Here is a 25415-nt window from a genome sequence, read left to right on the forward strand (position 1 = left end):
CCGCCTTGGGATCCCTGGATCTGGCCCCGTAGCAAGGAACTTTGAAGTTCTGACGAGAGGCCATCAGATCCATGTCTGGAATGCCCCACAGGTGAGTGACTTGGGCAAAGATTTCCGGATGGAGTTCCCACTCCCCCGGATGCAATGTCTGACGACTCAGAAAATCCGCTTCCCAATTTTCCACTCCTGGGATGTGGATAGCAGACAGGTGGCAGGAGTGAGACTCCGCCCATAGAATGATTTTGGTCACTTCTTCCATCGCTAGGGAACTCCTTGTTCCCCCCTGATGGTTGATGTACGCAACAGTTGTCATGATGTCTGATTGAAACCGTATGAACTTGGTCCTCGCTAGCCGAGGCCAGGCCTTGAGAGCATTGAATATCGCTCTCAGTTCCAGAATATTTATCGGTAGAAGAGATTCTTCCCGAGACCAAAGACCCTGAGCTTTCAGGGATCCCCAGACCGCGCCCCAGCCCATCAGACTGGCGTCGGTCGTGACAATGACCCACTCTGGTCTGCGGAACGTCATCCCTTGAGACAGATTGTCCAGGGACAGCCACCAACGGAGTGAGTCTCTGGTCCTCTGATTTACTTGTATCTTCGGAGACAAGTCTGTATAGTCCCCATTCCACTGACTGAGCATGCACAGTTGTAATGGTCTTAGATGAATGCGCGCAAAAGGAACTATGTCCATCGCCGCTACCATCAACCCGATCACTTCCATGCACTGAGCTATGGAAGGAAGAGGAACGGAATGAAGTATCCGACAAGAGTCTAGAAGTTTTGTTTTTCTGGCCTCTGTTAGAAAGATCCTCATTTCTAAGGAGTCTATAATTGTTCCCAAGAAGGGAACCCTTGTTGACGGGGATAGAGAACTCTTTTCCACGTTCACTTTCCAGCCGTGAGATCTGAGAAAGGCCAGGACAATGTCCGTGTGAGCCTTTGCTTGAGGAAGGGACGACGCTTGAATCAGAATGTCGTCCAGGTAAGGTACTACTGCAATGCCCCTTGGTCTTAGCACCGCTAGAAGGGACCCTAGTACCTTTGTGAAAATCCTTGGAGCAGTGGCTAATCCGAAAGGAAGCGCCACGAACTGGTAATGTTTGTCCAGGAATGCAAACCTTAGGAACCGATGATGTTCCTTGTGGATAGGAATATGTAGATACGCATCCTTTAAATCCACCGTGGTCATGAATTGACCCTCCTGGATGGAAGGAAGAATAGTTCGAATGGTTTCCATCTTGAAAGATGGAACCTTGAGAAACTTGTTTAAGATCTTGAGATCTAAGATTGGTCTGAACGTTCCCTCTTTTTTGGGAACTATGAACAGATTGGAGTAGAACCCCATCCCTTGTTCTCTTATTGGAACAGGATGAATCACTCCCATTTTTAACAGGTCTTCTACACAATGTAAGAACGCCTGTCTTTTTATGTGGTCTGAAGACAACTGAGACCTGTGGAACCTCCCCCTTGGGGGAAGTCCCTTGAATTCCAGGAGATAACCCTGGGAGACTATTTCTAGCGCCCAAGGATCCAGAACATCTCTTGCCCAAGCCTGAGCGAAGAGAGAGAGTCTGCCCCCCACCAGATCCGGTCCCGGATCGGGGGCCAATATTTCATGCTGTCTTGGTAGCAGTGGCAGGCTTCTTGGCCTGCTTTCCCTTGTTCCAGCCTTGCATTGGTCTCCAAGCTGGCTTGGCTTGAGAAGTATTACCCTCTTGCTTAGAGGACGTAGCACTTTGGGCTGGTCCGTTTTTACGAAAGGGACGAAAATTAGGTCTATTTTTCGCCTTGAAAGGCCGATCCTGAGGAAGGGCGTGGCCCTTACCCCCAGTGATATCCGAGATAATCTCTTTCAAGTCAGGGCCAAACAGCGTTTTCCCCTTGAAAGGAATGTTTAGTAGCTTGTTCTTGGAAGACGCATCAGCCGACCAAGATTTCAACCAAAGCGCTCTGCGCGCCACAATAGCAAACCCAGAATTCTTAGCCGCTAACCTAGCCAATTGCAAAGTGGCGTCTAGGGTGAAAGAATTAGCCAATTTGAGAGCATTGATTCTGTCCATAATCTCCTCATAAGGAGGAGAATCACTATCGAGCGCCTTTATCAGCTCATCAAACCAGAAACATGCGGCTGTAGTGACAGGGACAATGCATGAAATTGGTTGTAGAAGGTAACCCTGCTGAACAAACATCTTTTTAAGCAAACCTTCTAATTTTTTATCCATAGGATCTTTGAAAGCACAACTATCCTCTATGGGTATAGTGGTGCGTTTGTTTAAAGTAGAAACCGCTCCCTCGACCTTGGGGACTGTCTGCCATAAGTCCTTTCTGGGGTCGACCATAGGAAACAATTTTTTAAATATGGGGGGAGGGACGAAAGGAATACCGGGCCTTTCCCATTCTTTATTAACAATGTCCGCCACCCGCTTGGGTATAGGAAAAGCTTCTGGGAGCTCCGGCACCTCTAGGAACTTGTCCATTTTACATAGTTTCTCTGGGATGACCAACTTTTCACAATCATCCAGAGTGGATAATACCTCCTTAAGCAGAATGCGGAGATGTTCCAACTTAAATTTAAATGCAATTACATCAGGTTCAGCCCGTTGAGAAATGTTCCCTGAATCAGTAATTTCTCCCTCAGACAAAACCTCCCTGGCCCCCTCAGATTGGGTTAAGGGCCCTTCAGAGATATTAATATCAGCGTCGTCATGCTCTTCAGTAACTAAAACAGAGCAGCCACGCTTACGCTGACAAGGGTTCATTTTGGCTAAAATGTTTTTGACAGAATTATCCATTACAGCCGTTAATTGTTGCATAGTAAGGAGTATTGGCGCGCTAGATGTACTAGGGGCCTCCTGAGTGGGCAAGACTCGTGTAGACGAAGGAGGGAATGATGCAGTACCATGCTTACTCCCCTCACTTGAGGAATCATCTTGGGCATCATTGTCATTATCACATAAATCACATTTATTTAAATGAACAGGAATTCTGGCTTCCCCACATTCAGAACACAGTCTATCTGGTAGTTCAGACATGTTAAACAGGCATAAACTTGATAATAAAGTACAAAAAACGTTTTAAAATAAAACCGTTACTGTCACTTTAAATTTTAAACTGAACACACTTTATTACTGCAATTGCGAAAAAACATGAAGGAATTGTACAAAATTCACCAAATTTTCACCACAGTGTCTTAAAGCCTTAAAAGTATTGCACACCAAATTTGGAAGCTTTAACCCTTAAAATAACGGAACCGGAGCCGTTTTAACACTTTAACCCCTTTACAGTCCCTGGTATCTGCTTTGCTGAGACCCAACCAAACCCAAAGGGGAATACGATACCAAATGACGCCTTCAGAAAGCCTTTTCTAAGTATCAGAGCTCCTCTCACATGCGACTGCATGCCATGCCTCTCAAAAACAAGTGCGCCACACCGGCGCGAAAATGAGGCTCTGCTTATGCTTTGGGAAAGCCCCAGAGAAATAAGGTGTCTAATACAGTGCCTGCCGATATTATAATATCAATATACCCAGATAAAATGATTCCTCAAGGCTAAATATGTTTTAAAAATGAATCGATTTAGCCCAGAAAAGTCTACAATTATTAATAAGCCCTTATGAAGCCCTTATTTACCATCGTAATAAACATGGCTTACCGGATCCCATAGGGAAAAATGACAGCTTCCAGCATTACATCGTCTTGTTAGAATGTGTCATACCTCAAGCAGTAAGAGACTGCACACTGTTCCCCCAACTGAAGTTAATTGCTCTCAACAGTCCTGTGTGGAACAGCCATGGATTTTAGTTACGGTGCTAAAATCATTTTCCTCATACAAACAGAAATCTTCATCTCTTTTCTGTTTCTGAGTAAATAGTACATACCAGCACTATTTTAAAATAACAAACTCTTGATTGAATAATAAAAACTACAGTTAAACACTAAAAAACTCTAAGCCATCTCCGTGGAGATGTTGCCTGTACAACGGCAAAGAGAATGACTGGGGTAGGCGGAGCCTAGGAGGGATCATGTGACCAGCTTTGCTGGGCTCTTTGCCATTTCCTGTTGGGGAAGAGAATATCCCACAAGTAAGGATGACGCCGTGGACCGGACACACCTATGTTGGAGAAAACTGAATTTCTTAGCCGTTAGTTTGGTTAAATGAAAAACGGCGTCATAAATAAAGGAATTAGCTAACTTAAGAGCTTTAATCCTGTCTAAGATATCATCTAACCGAGTCTCCACCTGTAGAGCCTCCTCAAGAGACTCGAACCAAAAAGCCGCTGCAGCAGTAACTGGAGCAATGCATGCAAGAGGCTGGAGAATAAAACCTTGATGAACAAAAATTTTCTTAAGGAGAACCTCCAATTTTTTATCCATAGGATCTAGGAAAGCGCAACTGTCCTCGACAGGGATAGTTGTACGCTTAGCTAGGGTAGAAACAGCTCCCTCCACCTTAGGGACAGTCTGCCACGAGTCCCGTATGGCGACATCTATGGGAAACATCTTTTTAAAAGCAGGAGGGGGAGAGAACGGCACACCTGGTCTATCCCATTCCTTAGTAATAATTTCCGAAAACCTCTTAGGGACTGGAAAAACATCAGTGTAAACAGGCACTGCAAAGTATTTGTCCATTTTACACAATTTCTCTGGAACTACAATGGGGTCACAGTCATCCAGAGTCGCTAAAACCTCCCTGAGCAATAAGCGGAGGTGTTCGAGCTTAAATTTAAACACTGTCATTTCAGAATCGGACTGAAGTAAAGCCTTCCCTGAATCTGAAATGTCACCCTCAGATAGAAGCTCCCTTGCACCGGCTTCGGAGCCCAGCGAGGGTATATCGGACACAGCTATTAAAGCGTCAGAAAGCTCTGTATTTGTTCTAGCCCCAGAGCTGTCTTGCTTTCCTTGCAACCCTGGTAGTTTGGACAATACCTCTATGAGGGTAGAATTCATAACTGCCGCCATGTCCTGTAAGGTAAAAGAATTAGACGCGCTAGATGTACTTGGCGTCACTTGGGCGGGAGTTATAGGTTCTGACACATGGGGAGAGCTAGATGGCATAACCTCCCTTTTGTCAGTTTGAGAATTCTCTGGTGATAAAACTTTAAAAGCCATAATATGGTCTTTATAGTTTATAGATACTTCAGTACATTTGGTACACATTCTAAGAGGGGGTTCCACAATGGCTTCTAAACATATTGAACAAGGAGTTTCCTCTATGTCAGACATGTTTAACAGACTAGTAATGACACCAGCAAGCTTGGAAAACACTTTAATAAATGTGAAACAGCAATTAAACAAAAACGGTACTGTGCCTTTAAGAGAAAAAAAATAGCACTTAAACTGCAAAACAGTGATAAAATGTAGTAAAAACTTCGAAATTTTTACAGTGTGAGTAAGGGACCAAAGCAACATTGCACCCACTTGCAAATGGATGATTAACCCCTTAGCCCCCAAACTGGATTGAAAAAACGTCAACCACCGTTAAAAGACAGTTAAGCACCTTGCCACAGCTCTGCTGTGGCTCCTACCTGCCCTCAAACACGATTAGGGAAGAAATAAGCCCTCTATAGTGGTCCTCAGATGCCAGAGGACTCCTCTAGGGAAGCTGGATGTCTCAGTCTGAAAGAAACTGTGCAACTAAAGCGCGAAAATAGGCCCCTCCCACCATGTACTCGATGTCAGAGGGGCCTTAAGAAACTACTCCTAGGAGTATCTGACTATGCCATGTGGAAAACTAGGCCCCAACTAAAGACTTATCACCCTCAGAGAAAAAACGTCTCATTTATTGCAACATGTAAACGTTTTGCCACTAAATAATATGAGTATTAACATGAGTATTACCCCATTTTGTAAGCATGATCCCAGTCTTTGCAAAATCACTGCATCTAGCTTACCTCAGAATACACAAGGTTCTGTCAGCATTTTCTAGAACTTATCCTTTCTCTAGAAATAAAAGTACTGAACATACATCAAAGCAGGTAATATGCAGACCGTTCCCCCAACTGAAGTTATCCCATACTCTTCAGTTATGTGTGAGAACAGCAATGGACCTTAGTTACAAACCGCTAAGATCATCAACCTCCAGGCAGAACTCTTCTTCTAATTTCTGCCTGAGAGTAAAACAGTACAACGCCGGTACCGTTTAAAAATAAACTCTTGATTGAAGGCAAAATTACACTAAGTCACCACATATCTCTTTATACTTCCTATCTTGTCGAGAGTTGCAAAGAGAATGACTGGGGGTGGGGGTTAGGGGAGGAGCTATATAGACAGCTCTGCTGTGGGTGTCCTCTTTGCAACTTCCTGTTGGGAAGGAGAATATCCCACAAGTAATGGATGAACCCGTGGACTGGATACACCTTACAAGAGAAAGATTGGCATCAGATCTTATACACAGTTATTTTCTCCCACGAAGGGACGTGTATGGATTAGATTAATGTACTGATTATCATCCAGGGTGTTGGGACATACTAGTTTGTTACACAAACAAATACTTGATATCGATGAAGATACCCAATTGCTCACAGCACAGTTTTTTCCATTTTTTATAGAATTGTTCTGCATATAAATGGAGATCTTGGGATCTTCCAGGAATAATAAAAATAAATATTGAGTGTCAGATGTCAAGAGTGTCCCAAAAAGGTGAAATACAAATTGTGTGAATCTACTATTGCTTTACCCAAGAACTCACTGAACAAAGTAAACTAATCCACTGGGCGTGGACACCTCAGATCATCTTATTGCAGAATAGCAAAATTAACAAGTGCCAATGCAATAACACTCTGAATTTCAAATAAGCAGTATATATATTTTTTGACAAATTTATTTTTCCCCCCATTTGCCGGCCCCTGTGTGCGACAGCCATCAGTCAATCACATACTTTCTGATGCCTCAGAAAGTGTGTATATAAAAATAATGTGTAAAATTTGATAATAGAAGTAAATTGGAAAGTTTCTTAAAACCGCAGGCTCTATCTGAATCTTGAAATTTAATTTTGACTTTAGATTCTCTTTAAAAGGACATTGTACACTTTTTTGGGGGACATCATTTTTAATGTGCAATTTTATTTATGTCATCAAATGAGTTACATTTGTAGAAGCAATTATTTTTTAAAGGACCACTAAACACAGCAGAAAAAACTATTAATAAATGCATTATTAATAGGCAATGCAAATGCATTATAAATAGGCAATGCAAAAGCACTTCATTTGACTTTCACATGATTTTCTGACAATTTTCAAAGTTAGTTTTATTTTCCTTCCCACTGCGCCATGTGACAGCTATCAGTCAATTACAAATTGCATATTCTGTGAATCTTACACATGCTCAGGAGCTGGTGCATCAGAATGCGCACATTTAGCTAATGAATGTGAATTGGAAAGTTGTTTAAAATTGTGTGCTTTATCTGAATCATGAAAGTTTAATTTTGACTTGAGTGGTCCTTTAACCCCTTAACGACCGATGACGTGCAGGGTACGTCCTCCAAAAAAATATCCTTAACGACCAAGGACGTACTCTTCGTCGGTCTTGGAAAGCGGTGGAAGCAATCCTGATCACTTCCAGCCGCTTTCCGGTTATTGCAGTCATGCCTCGATATCGAGGCATCCTGCAATTACCCTCCTTGGCCATCCGATGCAGAGAGAGCCACTCTGTGGCCCTCTCTGCACCGGACATCGATAGCCGGTATTGTTGGTGGGTGGGAGCCGACGTGGGAGGCCATTGATGGCTTGTGTGACGCAGAAGGGGGCGGCTTAGCTGGAGGCGCGCATGGACGCGAGGGCGTGCACTGCTACACTACAGAAAATGTTTCTCAGAAAAGTAGGAGAGAGGGGGAAGGGAAATAAAAATAAAAGTAATCTAAGGGATCTGGGAGGGTGTGGGGGGTTTGGTCTTTGGGGGGGGAAGCTACACTACAGAAAAAGTAATTAATTTTTTTTTAATCTTTTTTGTAAACCCAAGATGGCTCCTAATTAGTTAGAGGGGGAGGGTTAGAGAGATGTTGGGGGGGATCCTACACAGCAGCATAAATATGCCAAAAAAATTTTACAAAAATTAAAAGCTTTTATTTTAGTACTTGCAGACTTTCTGCTAGTACTTAAGATGGCGGGGACAATTGTGGGGTTGGGGAGGGAAGAGAGCTGTTTGGGAGGGATCAGGGGGTGTGATGTGTCAGGTGGGAGGCTCTACACTAAAGCTAACATTAACCCTGCAAGCTCCCTACAAGCTACCTAATTAACCCCTTCACTGCTGGACATAATACATGTGTGATGCGCAGCGGCATCTACCGGCCTTCTAATTACCAAAAAGTAACGCCAAAGCCATACATGTCTGCTATTTCTGAACAAAGGGGATCCCAGAGAAGCATTTACAACCATGTATGCCATAATTGCACAAGTTGTTTGTAAATAATTTCAGTGAGAAACCTAAAGTTTCTGAAAACATTTGTGAAAAAGTGAACGATTTTTTTTTTATTTCATTGCATTTGGCGGTGCATTTGGCGGTGAAATGGTGGCATGAAATATACCAAAATGGGCCTAGATCAATACTTTGGGATGTCTTCTAAACAAAAATATATACATGTCAAGGGATATTCGGGGATTACTGACAGATATCAGTGTTCCAATGTAACTGTTGCTAATTTTGAAAAAAAAAAGTGGTTTAGAAATAGCAACGTAAATGTAAACATTGGGTATTTCTAAACTCAGGATAAAATTTAGAACATATTTAGCATGGGTGTTTTTTGGTGGTTGTAAATGTGTAACAGATTTTGGGGGTCAGAATTAGAAAAAGTGTGTTTTTTCCATTTTTTCCTCATATTTTGTAAAAAAAAATTTATAGCAAATTATAAGATATGATGAAAATAATGGTATCGTTAGAAAGTCCATTTAATGGCGAGAAAAACGGTATATAAATATGTGTGGCTACAATAAATGAGTAAGAGGAAAATTACAGCTAAACACAAACACTGCAAAAATGTAAAAATAGCCTTGGTCCCGAAAGGACAGAAAATGGAAAAGTGCTGTGGTCATTAAGGGGTTGAATAGAGATCCTTACATTTTTACCAATCCTATGCTGGCTGGATGTATATGTTCATCTAGACTGCCTGCTCATTTCCCTGTGTCTCTCCCTGTGACTTTTACAAATTTCCTTTTTCTTTTTGTGGTATATTTTGTTGAAAAGCATACCTAAGTAGGCTCAGGCAAAGTAATGCACTACTAAGAGCTAGCTGGTGATTGGTGGCAACACTGGGAGCTATACCTTTTGGCTAGCTCCCAGTGGTATTCAGGAGCTAACAAACATGGGATAAAACACAGTTATACACAAGCAACAGTTCAATTAAAAAACCTCATATTAGACTAATGTATTTTGCACCGTTATGTCTGGAGTCTACGCTTCCACTTATAACAGGAATGGGAAAGCCCAACATTTTCAGAATTAAATACAGTATGGGGCAGGGGGCAAAATTATACAGGAGAGGGCGGGCGTTAAAATGAATAATGGAAAGCAGAGGAAAAAATACTCCCAACTTTTTACTTTTTAATGTTACACTGTCAAATGCTAATAGTATTACTTTTAAAGCATGATTTATTTTTTATTTCTAGCACAGTAAGAATAAAACAGGAAATACGTTTGCTTTATTTCTGATGTCAGAAATGCATAAATAACAGAAATAGTAAAGTTACCATTTTATCTTAACCCCTTTTAATAGGGCGTTCTAGTACATTGTGGTCGTTAAGGGGTTAAAGGAACAGAAAACCTTTTTTTCCCTTTCATGATTAAGCGCCTGATATTAAAAACCTCGTCACTCAGGCGAGATATTCTAAGACGTCTCATTGGTACCGTGAGGCCCTTAAATAAATTTAGAAACATAAATTGTATCTTGAGACATGTTTATGTTGCTATGTAGTGTTATTTATGTGAAACAGAGACCACTAAATTACAAAACAAGGTCTAAAAAAAGTCCCAAAGATTTTGTGTGATTTCTCTCCATACCAGTGAGGATTTGAATATCAGGCCCTCAGAGAGAACATTCAATTTTAAACAACTTTCCAATTTACTTCTATTAACAAATTAGCTTCTTTTGCTTGTTATCCTTTGTTAAAAAGCATACTTAGGTATGGTTCAGGAGGAGCCATACACTACTGGGAGGTAGCTGCTGATTGGTGGCTGCACATATTTGCCTCTTGTCATTGCCTAACCCAATATGTTCAGCTATCTCCCAGTAGTGCATTGCTTCCACTTCAACAAAGGATAACAAAATAATGGAGTAAATTTGATTACAGAAGTAAATTAGAAAGTTGTTTAAAATTGCATGCTCTATCTGAATCATGAAAGAAAAAAATGTGTGTTTCATGTCCCTTTAAAGGGACATTAAAATTTAGTAAAAGCTAGACATAATGATGTATTCAAAGCAAAGGTTATTCAGAGAATAATACACAAATGTATTTTTAAAAATACTGGTTGTTTAAATTTTTGAAAAACAAAATGTGTTTTAATTTCTATAAAGCAATAGGTGTTTATATGTTGTAACCTAAGTTTCTGTCTCTTCTGATGCCAATATTAAAGGGATAGTAAAGTCCAAATTAAACTTTCATAATTCAGATAGGGAATGTAATTTTAAACAACTTTCTAATTTACTTTTATCATCAAATTTGATTTGTACTCTTGGTATTCTTAGTTGAAAGTTAAAACTAGGTAGGATCATATGCTAATTTCTAAGCCCTTGAAGGCCGTCTCTAATCTTAAAGCATTTGACAGTTTTTCACAGCTAGAGGGGGTTAGTTCATGTGTTTCATATAGATAACACTGTTCTCACGCGCGTGAAGTTATTTAAGAGTCAGCACTAATTGCCTGAAATGCAAGTCTGTCAAAAGATCTGAAATTAGGAGGCAGTCAGCAGAAGTTTAGCTACAAGGTAATTACAGAGGTAAAAAGTATATTTCTATAACAGTGTTGCTTTATGAAAAACTGGGGAATGGTAAATAAAGGAATTAGCTTTTTCAACAATAACATTTTTGGTGTTTACTATCCCTTTAAGGGACAGCTATGAGTCACTACAGAGTGCAACCAATGACTGTGTAGAATATAGCATTGTTAAAGGGACAGTAAACCTACTAACTAATGTTTATAATTCTGCACATAGTGCAGAATGATAGCGCCAAGTTTTTAAAACAAAAGATTGCAGATATATATTTAAAAATGCAATTTTACTGACCGCAACTCCTGACTGTACTGAGCAGTTCTTAATTTGCATAAGCGCATCGATGGAACGCTGTCTAGTCACAGCCGGCCCAATCGCGCCATTAAACTGAATGTAGCTCGCTTCCATTGCCAGACCAGAGCCAGAGCAAGCTAGATTCAGTTTAATGGCACGATCGAGCCGGCTGTGACTAGACAGGGTGCCCACAATGCATTTATGCAAATTAAGACCCGCTCAGTAGAGTAAAAAAAAAATTGCATTTTTAAATATAATATCTCTGCAATATTTGTTTCTTAAACTTGGTGCTAAGCTAATGTTATATACAGTGGATATAAAAAGTCTACACACCCCTGTTAAATAGGCAGGTTTCTGTGATGTAAAAAAATTAGACAAAGATAAATCATTTTAAAACTTTTTCCACCTTTAATGTAACCTATAAACTATGCATCTCAATTGAAAAACAAACTGAAATCTTTTAGGTGAAGGGAAGTAAAAATAAAAAAATAAAATAAAATAATATGGTTGCATAATACTTTGTTGGAGCACCTTTTGATTTTATTACAGCACTCAGTCTTTTGGGGTATGAGTCTATCAGCATGGCACATCTTGACTTGGCAAGATTTGCCCACTCTTCTTTGCAAAAACACTCAAAATCTGTCAGATTGCGAGGGCATCTCCTGTGCACAGCCCTCTTCAGATCACCCCACAGATTTTCGATTGGATACAGGTCTGGACTCTGGCTGGGCCATTCCAAAACTTTATTCTTCTTCTGGTGAAGCCATACCTTTGTTGATTTGGATGTATGCTTTGGGTCGTTGTCATGCTGAAAGATGAAGTTCCTCTTCATGTTCAGCTTTCTAGCAGAAGCCTGAAGGTTTTGTGCCAATATTGACTGGTATTTGGAACTGTTCATAATTCCCTCTATCTTGAATAAGGCCCCAGTTCCAGTTGAATAAAAACAGACCCAAAGCATAATGCTACCACCACCATGCTTCACTGTGGGTATGGTGTTCTTTTGGTGATATGTATTGTATTTTTCAGCCAAACATATCTTTTGGAATTATTGCCAAAAAGTTCAACCTTGGTTTCATCTTACCATAACACCTTTTCTCACATGCTTTTGGGAGACTTCAGATGTGTTTTTGCTCAATTTAGCTTGGCTTGGATGTTTTCTTCGTAAGAAAAGGCTTCCGTCTTGCCGTCTACCCCAAAGCCCAAACATATGAAGAATACGGGAGATTGTTGTCACATGTACTACACAGCCAGTACTTGCCAGATATTCCTGCAGCTCCTTTAATGTTGCTGTAGGCCTCTTGGTAGCCTCCCAGACCAGTTTTCTTCTCGTCTTTTCATCAATTTTGGAGGAACATCCAGTTCTTGGTAATGTCATTGTTGAGCCATATGTTCTCCACTCGATGATGACTGTCTAACTGTATTCCATGGTATATCTAATGCCTTGGAAATTATTTTGTACCCTTCTCCTGACTGATACCTTTAAACAATGAGATCCCTCTGATGCTTTGGAAGCTCTCTGCGGACCATGGCTTTTGTGTAGGACGCAACTAAGAAAATGTCAGGAAAGACCTACTAGAAGAGCTGAACTTTATTCAGGGATAATCAGAGGCACTTAAAATTATGGCAGGTGTGTGATGACTCTTATTTAACATGGGTTTGAATGTGATTAATTCTGAACACAGCTACATCCCCAGTTATAAGAGGGTGTGCACACTTATGCAACCACATTATTTTAGTTTTTTTTTGTTTACTTTCCTCCACCTTAAAGATTTCAGTTTGCTTTTCAGTTGAGTTGTACAGTTTATAGGTCACATTAAAGGTGGGAAAAGTTCTGAAATGATTTATCTTTGTCTATTTTTTTTACATCACAGAAACCTGACATTTTAACAGGGGTGTGTAGACTTTTTATATCCACTGTAATTCTGCACTATGTGCAGAATTATATAACATTAGTTCGTAGGTTTACTGTCCCTTAAGTCTGGAGTCTGAACTTACACTTTAATCAGGAATTGCAAAGCCAACAAATTTCCAGAACTAAATTACGGCAAATGGGAGGGAACAAAATAAAAATATATTGCAATTTTTTTTTTTACTACATAGAATTAAAGGGACATGAAACCAAAAAATGTTCTTTCATGAATCAGATAGAGAATACAATTTCAAACAACATTCCAATCTTGGTATCAGCAATGCACTGAGTTAGCCAATAACACAAGGCATATATGTGCAGCCACCAATTAAGCAGCTCCTGAACCTACCTACGTATTATTTTCAACAAAGGATACCAAGAGAACGAAACAAGTTATTCAATAGAAATAAATTGGAAAGTTGTTTAAAATTGCATGTTCTTGTTGAATCATAAAATAATAAAAATGGGTTTCAGGTCTCTTTAAACATTTTATATTACAAACCCAAAGTGTTTCATTTCCCTGTGATTCAAACTCAAAATTAATCTGTCAAACTCATCAGCCTGTGTTTCTTTAAAAAAACAAAACAAATATAGCACGTTTGCAGACTAGTAATATTTGTCTGGTGTGCTTGTGTAAGTCTTTCCACAATGACTTAAAATGTAATCAAGGATAATATTATGTAGACTCCTTAAACAAGACACACCCGTTCACACACAGTAAAATGCAAATATTTACAGACACACCCACAATTCCTACCTGATCTGTGGGAGGGGTAGTAATCGAGGGTGATTTTGCGGAACGTCAAGTGAATTGCTCCTCCTGATACTGAGTAGAAAAAACAGGATGTTATAAACATCATACTTATTCTCTATACCTTTCCCCCTTGCAGCATTGCTATATCCATCCTGTTATCTCTTCTCAATGTTCTGTTGTGCCATTGCCCAGTATTTGTCTCTTTTTCACAATAGTATGCTCTCTGTATGCTCATCCTGTTTTCTGGGCAAATATCCGCTAGATCCATGTGTGTCAGCACAGTAATTTAACAAGTCACCCCAAGTTAATAAGCCTGTTTATGTTGCTATGTATCTAGTGGATGATTAACCCCTAGACGCCATTAGGACGGTCCATGCTGTCCAAACAGTGCATGGCTTTAACGCTGTTAGGGCGGCATGAAACGTCCTACCTTTTTTGTGTCCTCCTTCTAGTATATTGAAAATCCGACTGGGGGGAGGGGCGTGCCTAGCATTATAGGCAGTCCTCCATGATCCAATCCTGGCATTGAAATCATATGATCGCATCAGTGATCGCGTTATTTTATTCTTCAAGCACGTGTTTACATAGCAACTTTCCCCAGCATGAGAGACTCAAACAGTGAAGTCAAGGCAAATTATTATTCTCTCAAAGTTCATAGGCATATGACCCACAGGAAAAAAACAAAAAACTGAAAGGGACATTAAACAGCTTGGTACAACTTCAGTAGCAAGGTTCATATTCACTATGCTATTATTTTCCTTCTGTACCTGCAGCTCTGTTTAAAGCTGTTCTCTCATTTTAGCTCATTACAGAAGCAAGATGGTAAAGCCCTGCCTCTTTATACTGGGAGCCGCCATCTTGGAATGCGTGTATTGCTGCATTCTGTAATAGATAACAAATCAGTGATATTACCTTTTAGCTTTTTGACAGCTGTGCCTTGTACTTCAATTTAGCTCACATAATAAATAGAGAGCACAAGCTTTACATTTCTACAGTTTTCTCACACAGTTTAAAAGTTACATAACAATATGATAAAGCCCTCAGGAATAATGTAGAGAAATGTAGCCACTGCAGAAATGTACAGCTACAGGTCTGTACTATGTACGTTAAACTGAAGTATATAATACAGCTTGTCAAAAAAAAAAAAGACACCACCAAATGTGTGTAGCACTTCCGTCACAGAAATGAAGAATACTTAAGCTCCAAGATGGCGGCGCCGAGTGTAAAGATGAGGAGCTTCACTAACTGACTCATGTAAGGCTATTCATCCCTACCTGTATCTCGGTCTAAATGTTCCATTAAAGGGACACAATACCCAAATGTTGAAACACTTTAAAGTGATGCAGCATAGCTGTAAACAGCTGACTAGAAAATATCACCTGAACATCTCGGTTTAAAAAAATGAAGATATTTTACCCCATTGTAAAGGACTTTAAAGCAGCAAATCAGTATGCCAGTCCCGGGACCTGCAAGGGAGCGTGACCCATGCACACTTATGTTATTTCCCTATTCAGTTTAAGGAAGTTTACTATGAAATATCATTAGATCACAGTTCATGACCCCAGTACTGCTGGTGCTGATTGGCTGCTGTTCATTTCTTCCTTTTTTATCTGCAGTTGGGCTTTTACACAGCACATACTCTGGTGAGCTGAGGAAATCGTGAGGTAAAATATCTTCCTTTTTTACATAGAGATGTTCAGGTGATATTTTACTGTCAGCTTTTTACAGTTGTGCTGCATCACTTTCAAGTGATTTAGCACATAAGTATTATGTCTCTTTAAGTAAATACCATCCCTTCAATAGCGTTAATCTATTGTCTCATAGTTATACTAGGACCCTATGTATAATACTGTTTCTAAACCCTCATCCTATCATTTCACTGTGTTACTCTACCTGTTCCTCGTGCCTGGCTCTCGTCACAGACATGCAGGTCCAGCCTGGAGATGAGCACATGATAGGAGGTCTCTTTTACGTCGAACTTATCAAAGTATTGACCTAAGCTGGAGCTGCTGGTTGGGGGTGGAGGAGAGAGAGACCAGGGAGGGGGAGCTGTTGGAGAGGAAGGGGTCTGAAGAGGGGAAAAAAAATCTGCGTGAGAGCAAGGTGCAAAAAGCATGAGGGATGCAGGTAAAAAGAAAGAATGAGTAAAAAGTAAAAAAACAAACAAAAAACAAAGACAACAAACAAGGAAACAATCAATCTAACCAGCCTATTGTATTAACAGTTCTCTTAAAGGGACATAAAACAAATTGGGATAGAGACAAAATATAATAATAAGTACTTTAATTACTTTACCGGCAAATGTATACTGCAGTGCCTCGCCATTAACCCTTTCTTTTAAGTTTCTGAATTGTACAGCTCTAACTCCCCCCACATAATTCCTTCTATGACTGTATCTATATATACCATTGACTTGGTAGAATGCAAGACTTTAAGTCACTATCTGCTGGAGCATGCCTAGAAGCAAATAAACTGTTGTGAACTCAGTTGAAATACAAATTCCAGTGTTTATGATGCTAAACACTGATAAGAGGGTGGATCAGACTAGTTCATACAGCATGGCTATGTAACTGATTTTGCTTATTTTTTTGAAAATTATTTAAAAATACTTGCCAGCAATTTTTTAACATTTTATTGATGCTAACTATCTTAACATGTTTTATAGCACTTTAATCAAATAGATGTTCTTCTATTGCTTGCTAAGACTTCTGCTAAATGGACATTCTACTAATCCACGAACATAACATTTCTGCAGATCAAAGGATATAGATTTTCTTTACATATTTTATATACTATCCTAATAAATCCTTATTTTATTCACACACATTATTCAGTGTTCTCCCCAGGATCTTTTTAATGGGCAGATCACCCGGCTGATTTTACTGACCACCGGCTATAATTAAAGTCAAATTTAAAGAAGACATATCAGCCAAAAATTAGAATGTACATTAGGGGTCTATCTAATAAAAGTTAGTCTACACAAAAATTGTTATCGTTTAAAAAGATGGATAACGCCTTTTTCTACCCATTCCCCAGCTTTGCACAACCAACATTGTTATATTAATATACTTTATAACATTTAAACCTCTAAATTTCTGCTTGTTTCTAAGCCACTACAGACAGTCTCTTATCACATGCTTTTTAATTAGCTTTTCACAACAGGAGACTACTAGTTCATGTGGCCTATATAGATAACATTGTGCTTACACCCGGGGGGGTTATTTAAGATTTAGCACAACACGGTACTAAATGCAAGTCAATAGATAATAAATACAAAGTCATGTGATCAGGGGGCTGTCAGAAGATGCTTAGATACAAGGTAATCAAAGGAGGTAAAAAGTATATTAATTTAACAGTGATGGTTATGCAAAACTGGGGAATGGGTAATAAAGGGATTATCTAGCTTTTAAAACAATAAAAATCCTATTGTAGACTCTTGCTTTAAATCTAGTTCAAGAGTGTACTTGAAGCTATTTTTTTACCATTTAAAATACTTGTGTATACATAGTACCATCACAAAGATAGTTCAGTACTGTAATCAGAAAGGCAATAGTTGTTTTAAGTAAATATAGTCTAACATTTGCATTTTAAACCACAAAAACCAAAAGACCCAGAGAAGATTGTGACTTACTGTTAGGGGAAAATGCTCATTTAAAATAAATTTTATTTTTTATAAAAATATTAATGAAAAAGTCAGATTTCAAATAATTCTAGATTTTGGAATTCCGGATTTGGGGATTTATACCTGTATTAATTTTTGCACAAATTATCTTTAAATCAATTTATGTTTAAATTATGTAATTACTTTGTGCCTTGAACAGCAGCTTAAAGTAACATTTATAAAATGGTAAATATTGCAATTTACGCTGCCCCCACGCGGCTGGAAAACTATTCTGTGGAGAACACTTATCTATTTAAAATTTACTGTCACTACACTTTTCCTTTATAACCAACATTTAAAGGAACAGAATTTAAAAAAGACAAATTAGAGTAAAGGTTTAAATTAAAACAAGTGAAAATTTCCTTTTAGAATTTCTCCACAAATGATGTCACATCCTGCCTTTACTTGACCCTCTATCCACATATATCTATCTTTTATTTTTATTACATGGTGGTGGTGGGGGGGGGGGGGGGAGTTATCGCTGTGATAAATGTGTAAAACACCACCACACTTGTATAATGAAGCAACAATTAAAATGTTACCTTAAACATATCTAAATTAATTAAAAAGACTATGGGCTTGATTACAAGTGGAGCACTAATTTATCGTGCGTTTGCAGCCTCGTGATAAATAACCAGCCATCCCAAGCGGCTGGTTATTGCTACCGCGAGCTTGCAGTAGCAATTAGCACTCAGAAAATTAACAAGAGATCAGATCTCTGTTTAATTTTCTAAATGTCCCCCAATTGCCCCTCCACACACACACTAAGATCCAACAATGACCTGCTCCTTGCATCTTCGACTATCACCTCTTCCCATGCTAAACTGCAGAACTTCTGTCGTGCAGCACCTACCCTCGATCTGTCAGGCTTTGCCCTAATCTCTCTTCCTTTAAATGCTCCCTGAAGACTTTTTTGTTCAGAGAAGCCTACCACCCAACTCAGTAATAAATTAATTTCACTTACCTAACATTTCCCTCATCTACCTCTGCATTAACATCTTTCTCAATCTTGCAGTCCTCCCCTCCTGTTTCTTAACCTCCTACCCTTTTAGATTGTAAGTTCCCACGGGAATAGGGCCCTCGATTACTCCTGTATGTGTTTGTAAAATTTTGTCTTGTCTCTTACAAGTTTGATATCATTGTTTTGTTTAAATCAATTGTACCCAAGTTCGACACTATTGTTTTATTTAAATGAATTGTACCCATCTAAAGCGTTGCGGAATATGTTGGCGTTTCATAAATAACATATAATAAAATAATATATATCCATAAAGCACCATATTAGAATAAGAAGAGAGGAAGAAAGACGAAGCAGTAAAAAATCAATACCTGACTCACTCCTCTCTCTTTCCTCTGTTGCACTGATTTCTGGACGGCTTCACTTAGAGACTTGGTGTATGACAGCAGGGCCCGCAGCTGTGAGTCTGTGAGGACCCACAAAAGGTCATCAAGGATGAGGGACAACTTGGTAGATAAAACCATACAGTCCTTAGTCTGACGGGAAACACATAAGACATAATACAGAAGTGAATAACTGGCTGGAGTGACCAACATATTGATATCATGAAGGGGAGAGGCTGAAGGACAAACGTTAGGAGTTCATTTAACTTATGCAAACATATACACATTATATATATATATATATATATATATATATATATATATATATATATATATATATATATATACACACACATATATATATATATACACACTATATATATATATATATATATATATATATATATATATATGCACACGCTGTATATATCTATATATGTATATATATATATATATATATATATATATATATATGTAAGAGAGAAAGAGGTCACCTGCGCTAAAATCTAGGATATGTAAACATTTTTGGTCTTACCAAGGGAAATAGCTATCAGATATATGTAAAGCTTTCCCAAGTATTGGTGCCTATAGGTAATATGAGTTAGATCAAACTTGGTATAAGTTTAGCGTGCTGCCTCTATATTGAAACAGAGTACCCCTAACTATGTAAAAAAGTGTATAGAAAGAGAAAAATCAATATGAGAGTAAAGGCGCTCAGCTATACAATGTATACTATAAGTATAAGTATATCAAATATTAGTCTTTGTTGGTGAATTTCATCACAGTTGTTGAATCAATTGAGAAATTTCTGCTTACCAGATGTTACCTCAATCATATGAGGTAAGGAATGCGCCCAGATTTAAAGGTGATTCACTGTAATGGACCTTCTGTGTAATGGTGATGTTCCTGGAAACTTGTTGTTAGAATCGGTCCCTCCGCTAGGATTCTTTATAGGAATGAAGATCCTGGACTCTCTTTAGGTAGAGGGATGTAGACTGTAATCCGTCTTTTATATCTTTCTTCAATGGTGGTAGGAATACTTTATTCTTTCTGTATTATCCTTTAGGAAGAAATGCCTTTGGGTGGTGAGAATCCCCGTTCCCTCAGGATGTAGTCAAGCTCACTTTAGCAGCTTTTCTTAGCTCAACTGTAATGTGTTACTCTCCCAGTCAATAACACTCTGGAGGCAGTTGAGCTAAGAAAAGCTGCTAAAGTGAGCTTGACTACATCCTGAGGGAACGGGGATTCTCACCACCCAAAGGCATTTCTTCCTAAAGGATAATACAGAAAGAATAAAGTATTCCTACCACCATTGAAGAAAGATATAAAAGACGGATTACAGTCTACATCCCTCTACCTAAAGAGAGTCCAGGATCTTCATTCCTATAAAGAATCCTAACGGAGGGACCGATTCTAACAACAAGTTTCCAGGAACATCACCAGGACACAGAAGGTCCATTACAGTGAATCACCTTTAAATCTGGGCGCATTCCTTACCTCATATGATTGAGGTAACAGCTGGTAAGCAGAAATTTCTCAATTGATTCAACAACTGTGATGAAATTCACCAACAAAGACTAATATTTTATATACTTATACTTATAGTATACATTGTATAGCTGAGCGCCTCTACTCTCATATTGATTTTTCTCTTTCTATACACACACATATATATATAAAATATATATATATATATCTAAAGATACACAAAGGCCTACCAATATGAAGATTTGTTCTTCCCATTGAGGAAATAAACAAGCCAACTGCAAAGAGGTTTAGGTAATCTCTTACTTAACAAACATCATAGATGTGTCCAACTAGTGGACACTTTAGAATCGATTTATCAAGCCCTTCTTATCCTTTTGACTGTAGGTTCGCACAAGAGAACCTGAAGTCAGAATTTATCAAGCAGCGGCCATTAGACCACTGCTTCCCTACCCTGTTCTCCACCTTTTGATTGGCTGTGCGAGGGCAGAGTTGCACGCGAGCGCAAAGGAGTTGCTGCCTGCCAGAGGAGAGGTTGGGCAGACAGGGGTGAATATGTATGCCCCTGTCTGCCCGTGGAAGATAAATAAAGCTCTTTGTGTGTTGTAAATAGGAAGAAGCAAGGGAGCAGTGTGACACAGTAAAATGTTGTGTTTTGAAGAAACATAAAATCCTCAATATTGTTAGGATATGGCTTAAAAGGACAGTGTACTGTAACTAATTCCCCCTTTTAATGTGTTTCCAATGATCCATTTTATCCGCTGGAGTGTATTCAATTGTTTACAAATAGCTCATTTACTTTTATTCTGCTATTTGAATACTTAAGTATTGGCTATAGAAAAGCAAAGTAAACATAGCCAGCAGAAGAAATTACATTCAAAGTGGGAAAGGTAAGAACTAAAATGTTCTATATAAATTAATCTCTCTATGTACTGTACATAGACAGCGATAAAATAAAGATGTATGCTCTCCATACAAGCACAGGCCATTTTAATGGATTGTGGTTTCAAAGAGCAAAAACTGCTATTTAATTTACAAAAATAATGCAAAAAGAACAATTTTCCATACATTTTATACTCTGCAGTTGGTATAACAAGTCATCAGAACCAATTTTACAGTACACTACCCCTTTAATGATTTTACCCTTGCTAAGCGTATTTGCGATTCAGAAACAATGAAGATAGCACTGCTCTCCAAATGCACCACCACACACTACTCCTGAATCCTATCTGCATGTGGCAGAGGCATGTGAGAACAGTGGAAAGTGCTTTTGGAAGGGGCAATACTGGATTATTTTGAGGGGGTAAACTTTTTAGATTTCATAATTGTCCTTAAAATATAAATTAACAATACTTACATGTTCCATTTTAGTTGGGCATCCCTGATATAGACAATAAGACAGACAGGCGGACAATGGAAGACAGAGCACTGCGGTAGAAGATGACATACCCTTCTTTTGAGTGCCACAAGCAGTCGTCCCCGATTGGTTAAAAGACGTAATGGGGTGCTGGGAGCATTCTCACAGTTTTCAGATGCATCAGCCTCAATACGGAGGGTCTGCCAATTTACTTCTTTAAAGGTGAGAAGCTGTAGAGGTGAGAATATGTGGTCAGATAGTCTTTTACATGTCACCCCAATACCCCTAACCGTAACAATTTGTTGGGTCTGAATTGGTGTTATTTATACTGTCTGTAGTAAGTTTATAGGTGAAGGTTGAGGTTACCTCTCCACGTTGAGGGTGCGTGAGGCGGGTGAAGCGCAGGTCACTCTGCTGCCAATTTGGGCTGACACTATAACTCTGAAGTTGCCAAAGCTGTAGAGATGCTCGGAAAGTGCGGGATTCAATCTTTATGCTAACACAGCCAACCTCTAAGAACATACCTTCAACCACTTTCTCAGCAAAGCCATATTCACTGGATTGCATGGGAAAAAAAGAAAGTCCAGGAAGAGAAAAGAAGCAAAATAAAAAAAGAATTAAAAGAGAAACAAGTTGCAAAGGAAAAGAAATAAGTGGTAATTTACTATATTTTGGACTTCTCTACTTAATATTTTCAAACAGTCTCACCTCCCTCCTGCTGCCATAGCAATGGGGGATGCACCATTCGGTGGTCGAGGGTCCTCACATGTTTTCATTTCAACCTCCACCCTATCTAGGATCTGTAAGAAGTGTTTGATAGAGCTACACAGATATGCCACATTGAATATTTCAGTGTAAAAATTATAGCACAAACATAAAGACCGATAATAAGGTTTGCACAAAATGAACTAACCAGGCAAATGGGATGAGTTTTTAACTTGGTCCATTGTATCTGCAAGACAGATCATTTGTATTAGTTTGACAGAAGGAGAAACCCATCCTGCAATCTGGTGCTTTATATGTTCAAGTTTTACCCACTCACCCGGATGGCAGCCCTGTTACAGTAGACGCGTGTGATGGCCAGCCATGTGGGCAGATCCAGCATGTTCTGGATAGCCTCCTCATCAAGCTGCAGGTCTGAGAGGTGTCCCTCACCCCTTAAAGTACTCAGGTTTATTTGCTCTGGAGACAAGTTCTTGGTGAACCTTGAAATAAAGGAGAGTTATTTGTGGCAACTTTCTACTTATCTAGTAGATTTATATTAACATAAAGCAGGTCCTTTAACATTACTCATAGGAGACAACAACCAACCATTAGAGCTAACCCTATCAGATTCCCTTTTTTTATTCCAAGGATTGCATTATTAATTCATTATCAAAGTGTATTATGATGAACAATTTTATATATATATATATATATATATATATATATATATATATATATATATATAAAAAAAAACTAAATAAAAACAAACAGTGTGTGTGTGTGTGTGTATATATATATATATATATATGTGTATATATATGTATATGTATATGTGTGTATATATATATATATATATATATATATATATATATATATATACACACATACATACACACACACACACATATATACATTATATATATATATACACATATACATACACACACACACACATATACATATACACATATACATACATATATATATATATATATATATATATATATATATATATATATATTTATTTATTTTTTCAGAGAATATGAATAACACAAAAAAATTTCTTTCACTTATGGTTAGTGTTTGGCTGAAGCCATTTATTATCAATCAACTGCTACTCTGTTCAGGATTTAGTGGGTACATAAGTTACACAATAAAGCAGCTATAGTGAGAATTCTTGTTAAAGCCCTGTTTTAAATGTTTCTGACTATTGAATGGATGGATGAATTTGGTTGAAAATTGGTAGCAGACAATCTCTACAGACCTTAAAAATTTAAAGAAAATCCATTTAATAATTTTGAGTTGTTAATTAAAAGGGACACTCAAGGCAAAATTAAACTTTCATTATTCAGATAGAGCATGCAATTTTAAACAAATTTCCAATTTACTTCCATTAACAAAATGTGCAGTCTTTTTATATTTATACTTTTTGAGTCACCAGCTCCTACTGAGCATGTGCAAGAATTCACAGCATATAAGTATATGCATTTGCGATTGGCTGATAGCTGTCACATGATACAGGAGTGGAAATAGACATAACTTTGAAATGTCAGAATAAAAAAAAAAATCTACTACTCATTTGAAGTTCAGACTAAGTGCTATTGCATTGTCTTTTTTGTCATGCATTTGTTTATTATGCAAATCTACTGTATTTACTGGTCATTTAACAGTTTCCCGACTGTACTAATTTGTCTACATCGGAACGAAGTTCCAATATAAACAAATAAGAAAAATTGCGTGATTTAAAATGATGGGATCAGGTCGGGGGGGGGGGGGGGGGGCTATGACGCTAGGCACCCCCTCCAGCCCGCAATACCATTCAGGAAGCGCCTATGGCTTCAGTACAGCCAAACGGCTAGGATATTCCATGCCATCCAAACAGCACTAAAGCCCAGCGCAGTTAGGACAGCATGAAACGTCCTAACGTGCCCAAATGATGTTTCGCATTATGGAGAAAAGAAGGCAAGACTACAGCCAAAACTATTGTACCAATCTTAATGAAACTGGCAAGGAGATGGATCAAATATGGAAGCTTTTTCCTAGCTTACTTTAAAGAACTTTAAACTTCCACCACACTTTTTCAAGAGATTTATCACTGAACTGTGCACCGTCTACCCATCCTGACAACCTAAAAGATGCATTTAGATGGATTAGCAGTGGTGCGGATGGAAATGGATTGCAATAGTTAACCATGAAAGATACGACTAAGTGATCTTCTTTAAAAACAGATTTTAATAACACCTCTACTGTTTGTGAAAATCACGACAGTATGAGTGTGAGTTACAATTAAAAGGGACACTCAAGTCAAAATAAACTTTTATGATTCAGATAGAGCATGCAATTTTAAGACACGTGCCAATTTACACCCATTATCAGATTTTGCACAGTCTTTTTATATACACACTTTCTGGGGAACAAGATCCTACTGAGCATGTGCACAAGCTCACATGGTATACGTATACTAGTCTGATTGGCTGATGTCTGTCACATGATACGGGGGTGAATACTGTTTATTTGAAATTCAGAATAGGTTTTATTTCATTGTCTTTTTATTATACACTTGCTAATTATGCAATTATGCAGCATTTAGTGGTCCTTGAAACAGGGTGGATAAAAATCAACTATAAAGGTTTTATTTAAATAGGATTATTTTTTTTAAATAAAATTAAAAAAAAATCTATCTAAAGATAGTCTACTATTTCAGATACATTATAATCCAAAGGTTATTCATCTTGCAATACAGATTAGTTAATTATGTAGCATGAGGCAGTTTCATTATGGCTGTAATGTTTATTTTATTTTTGGTAAATTAATTCCATTAATCCATTCACAGTGTCATGTTCTCCCAGATATTAGAAGTGAATATCAAATATTCTTGGGTTTTGTAGTTCTCAAAACTGTATTTTTAAAGTATAACATTTTTGCTGCAAAGAAGAGGCATGTTATTTCTGCAGACATAAATTCACAAAGTTGAGAAACAAACCTT

The 25415-nt window shown here is 38.3% G+C and overlaps 1 protein-coding gene across 1 annotated transcript in view; it reads right to left on the minus strand.

Moving 5' to 3' along the window:
• The window catches only part of BLTP3A (bridge-like lipid transfer protein family member 3A), a 197243-nt gene that overhangs the window by 109371 nt on the left and 62457 nt on the right, over positions 1 to 25415 (minus strand). Inside the window, exons 2-9 of the mRNA XM_053706791.1 lie at positions 22767 to 22929; positions 22638 to 22676; positions 22433 to 22524; positions 22091 to 22280; positions 21817 to 21954; positions 18871 to 19035; positions 15774 to 15948; positions 13884 to 13952 (exon numbers count right to left, since the gene is read on the minus strand). Coding sequence (XP_053562766.1) covers positions 13884 to 13952; positions 15774 to 15948; positions 18871 to 19035; positions 21817 to 21954; positions 22091 to 22280; positions 22433 to 22524; positions 22638 to 22676; positions 22767 to 22929 — 1031 coding nt within the window. The remainder of the gene's footprint in view (positions 1 to 13883; positions 13953 to 15773; positions 15949 to 18870; positions 19036 to 21816; positions 21955 to 22090; positions 22281 to 22432; positions 22525 to 22637; positions 22677 to 22766; positions 22930 to 25415) is intronic.

Source organism: Bombina bombina, chromosome 3 (genome assembly GCF_027579735.1).
Source record: "Bombina bombina isolate aBomBom1 chromosome 3, aBomBom1.pri, whole genome shotgun sequence".
NCBI classification, from domain to species: domain Eukaryota; kingdom Metazoa; phylum Chordata; class Amphibia; order Anura; family Bombinatoridae; genus Bombina; species Bombina bombina.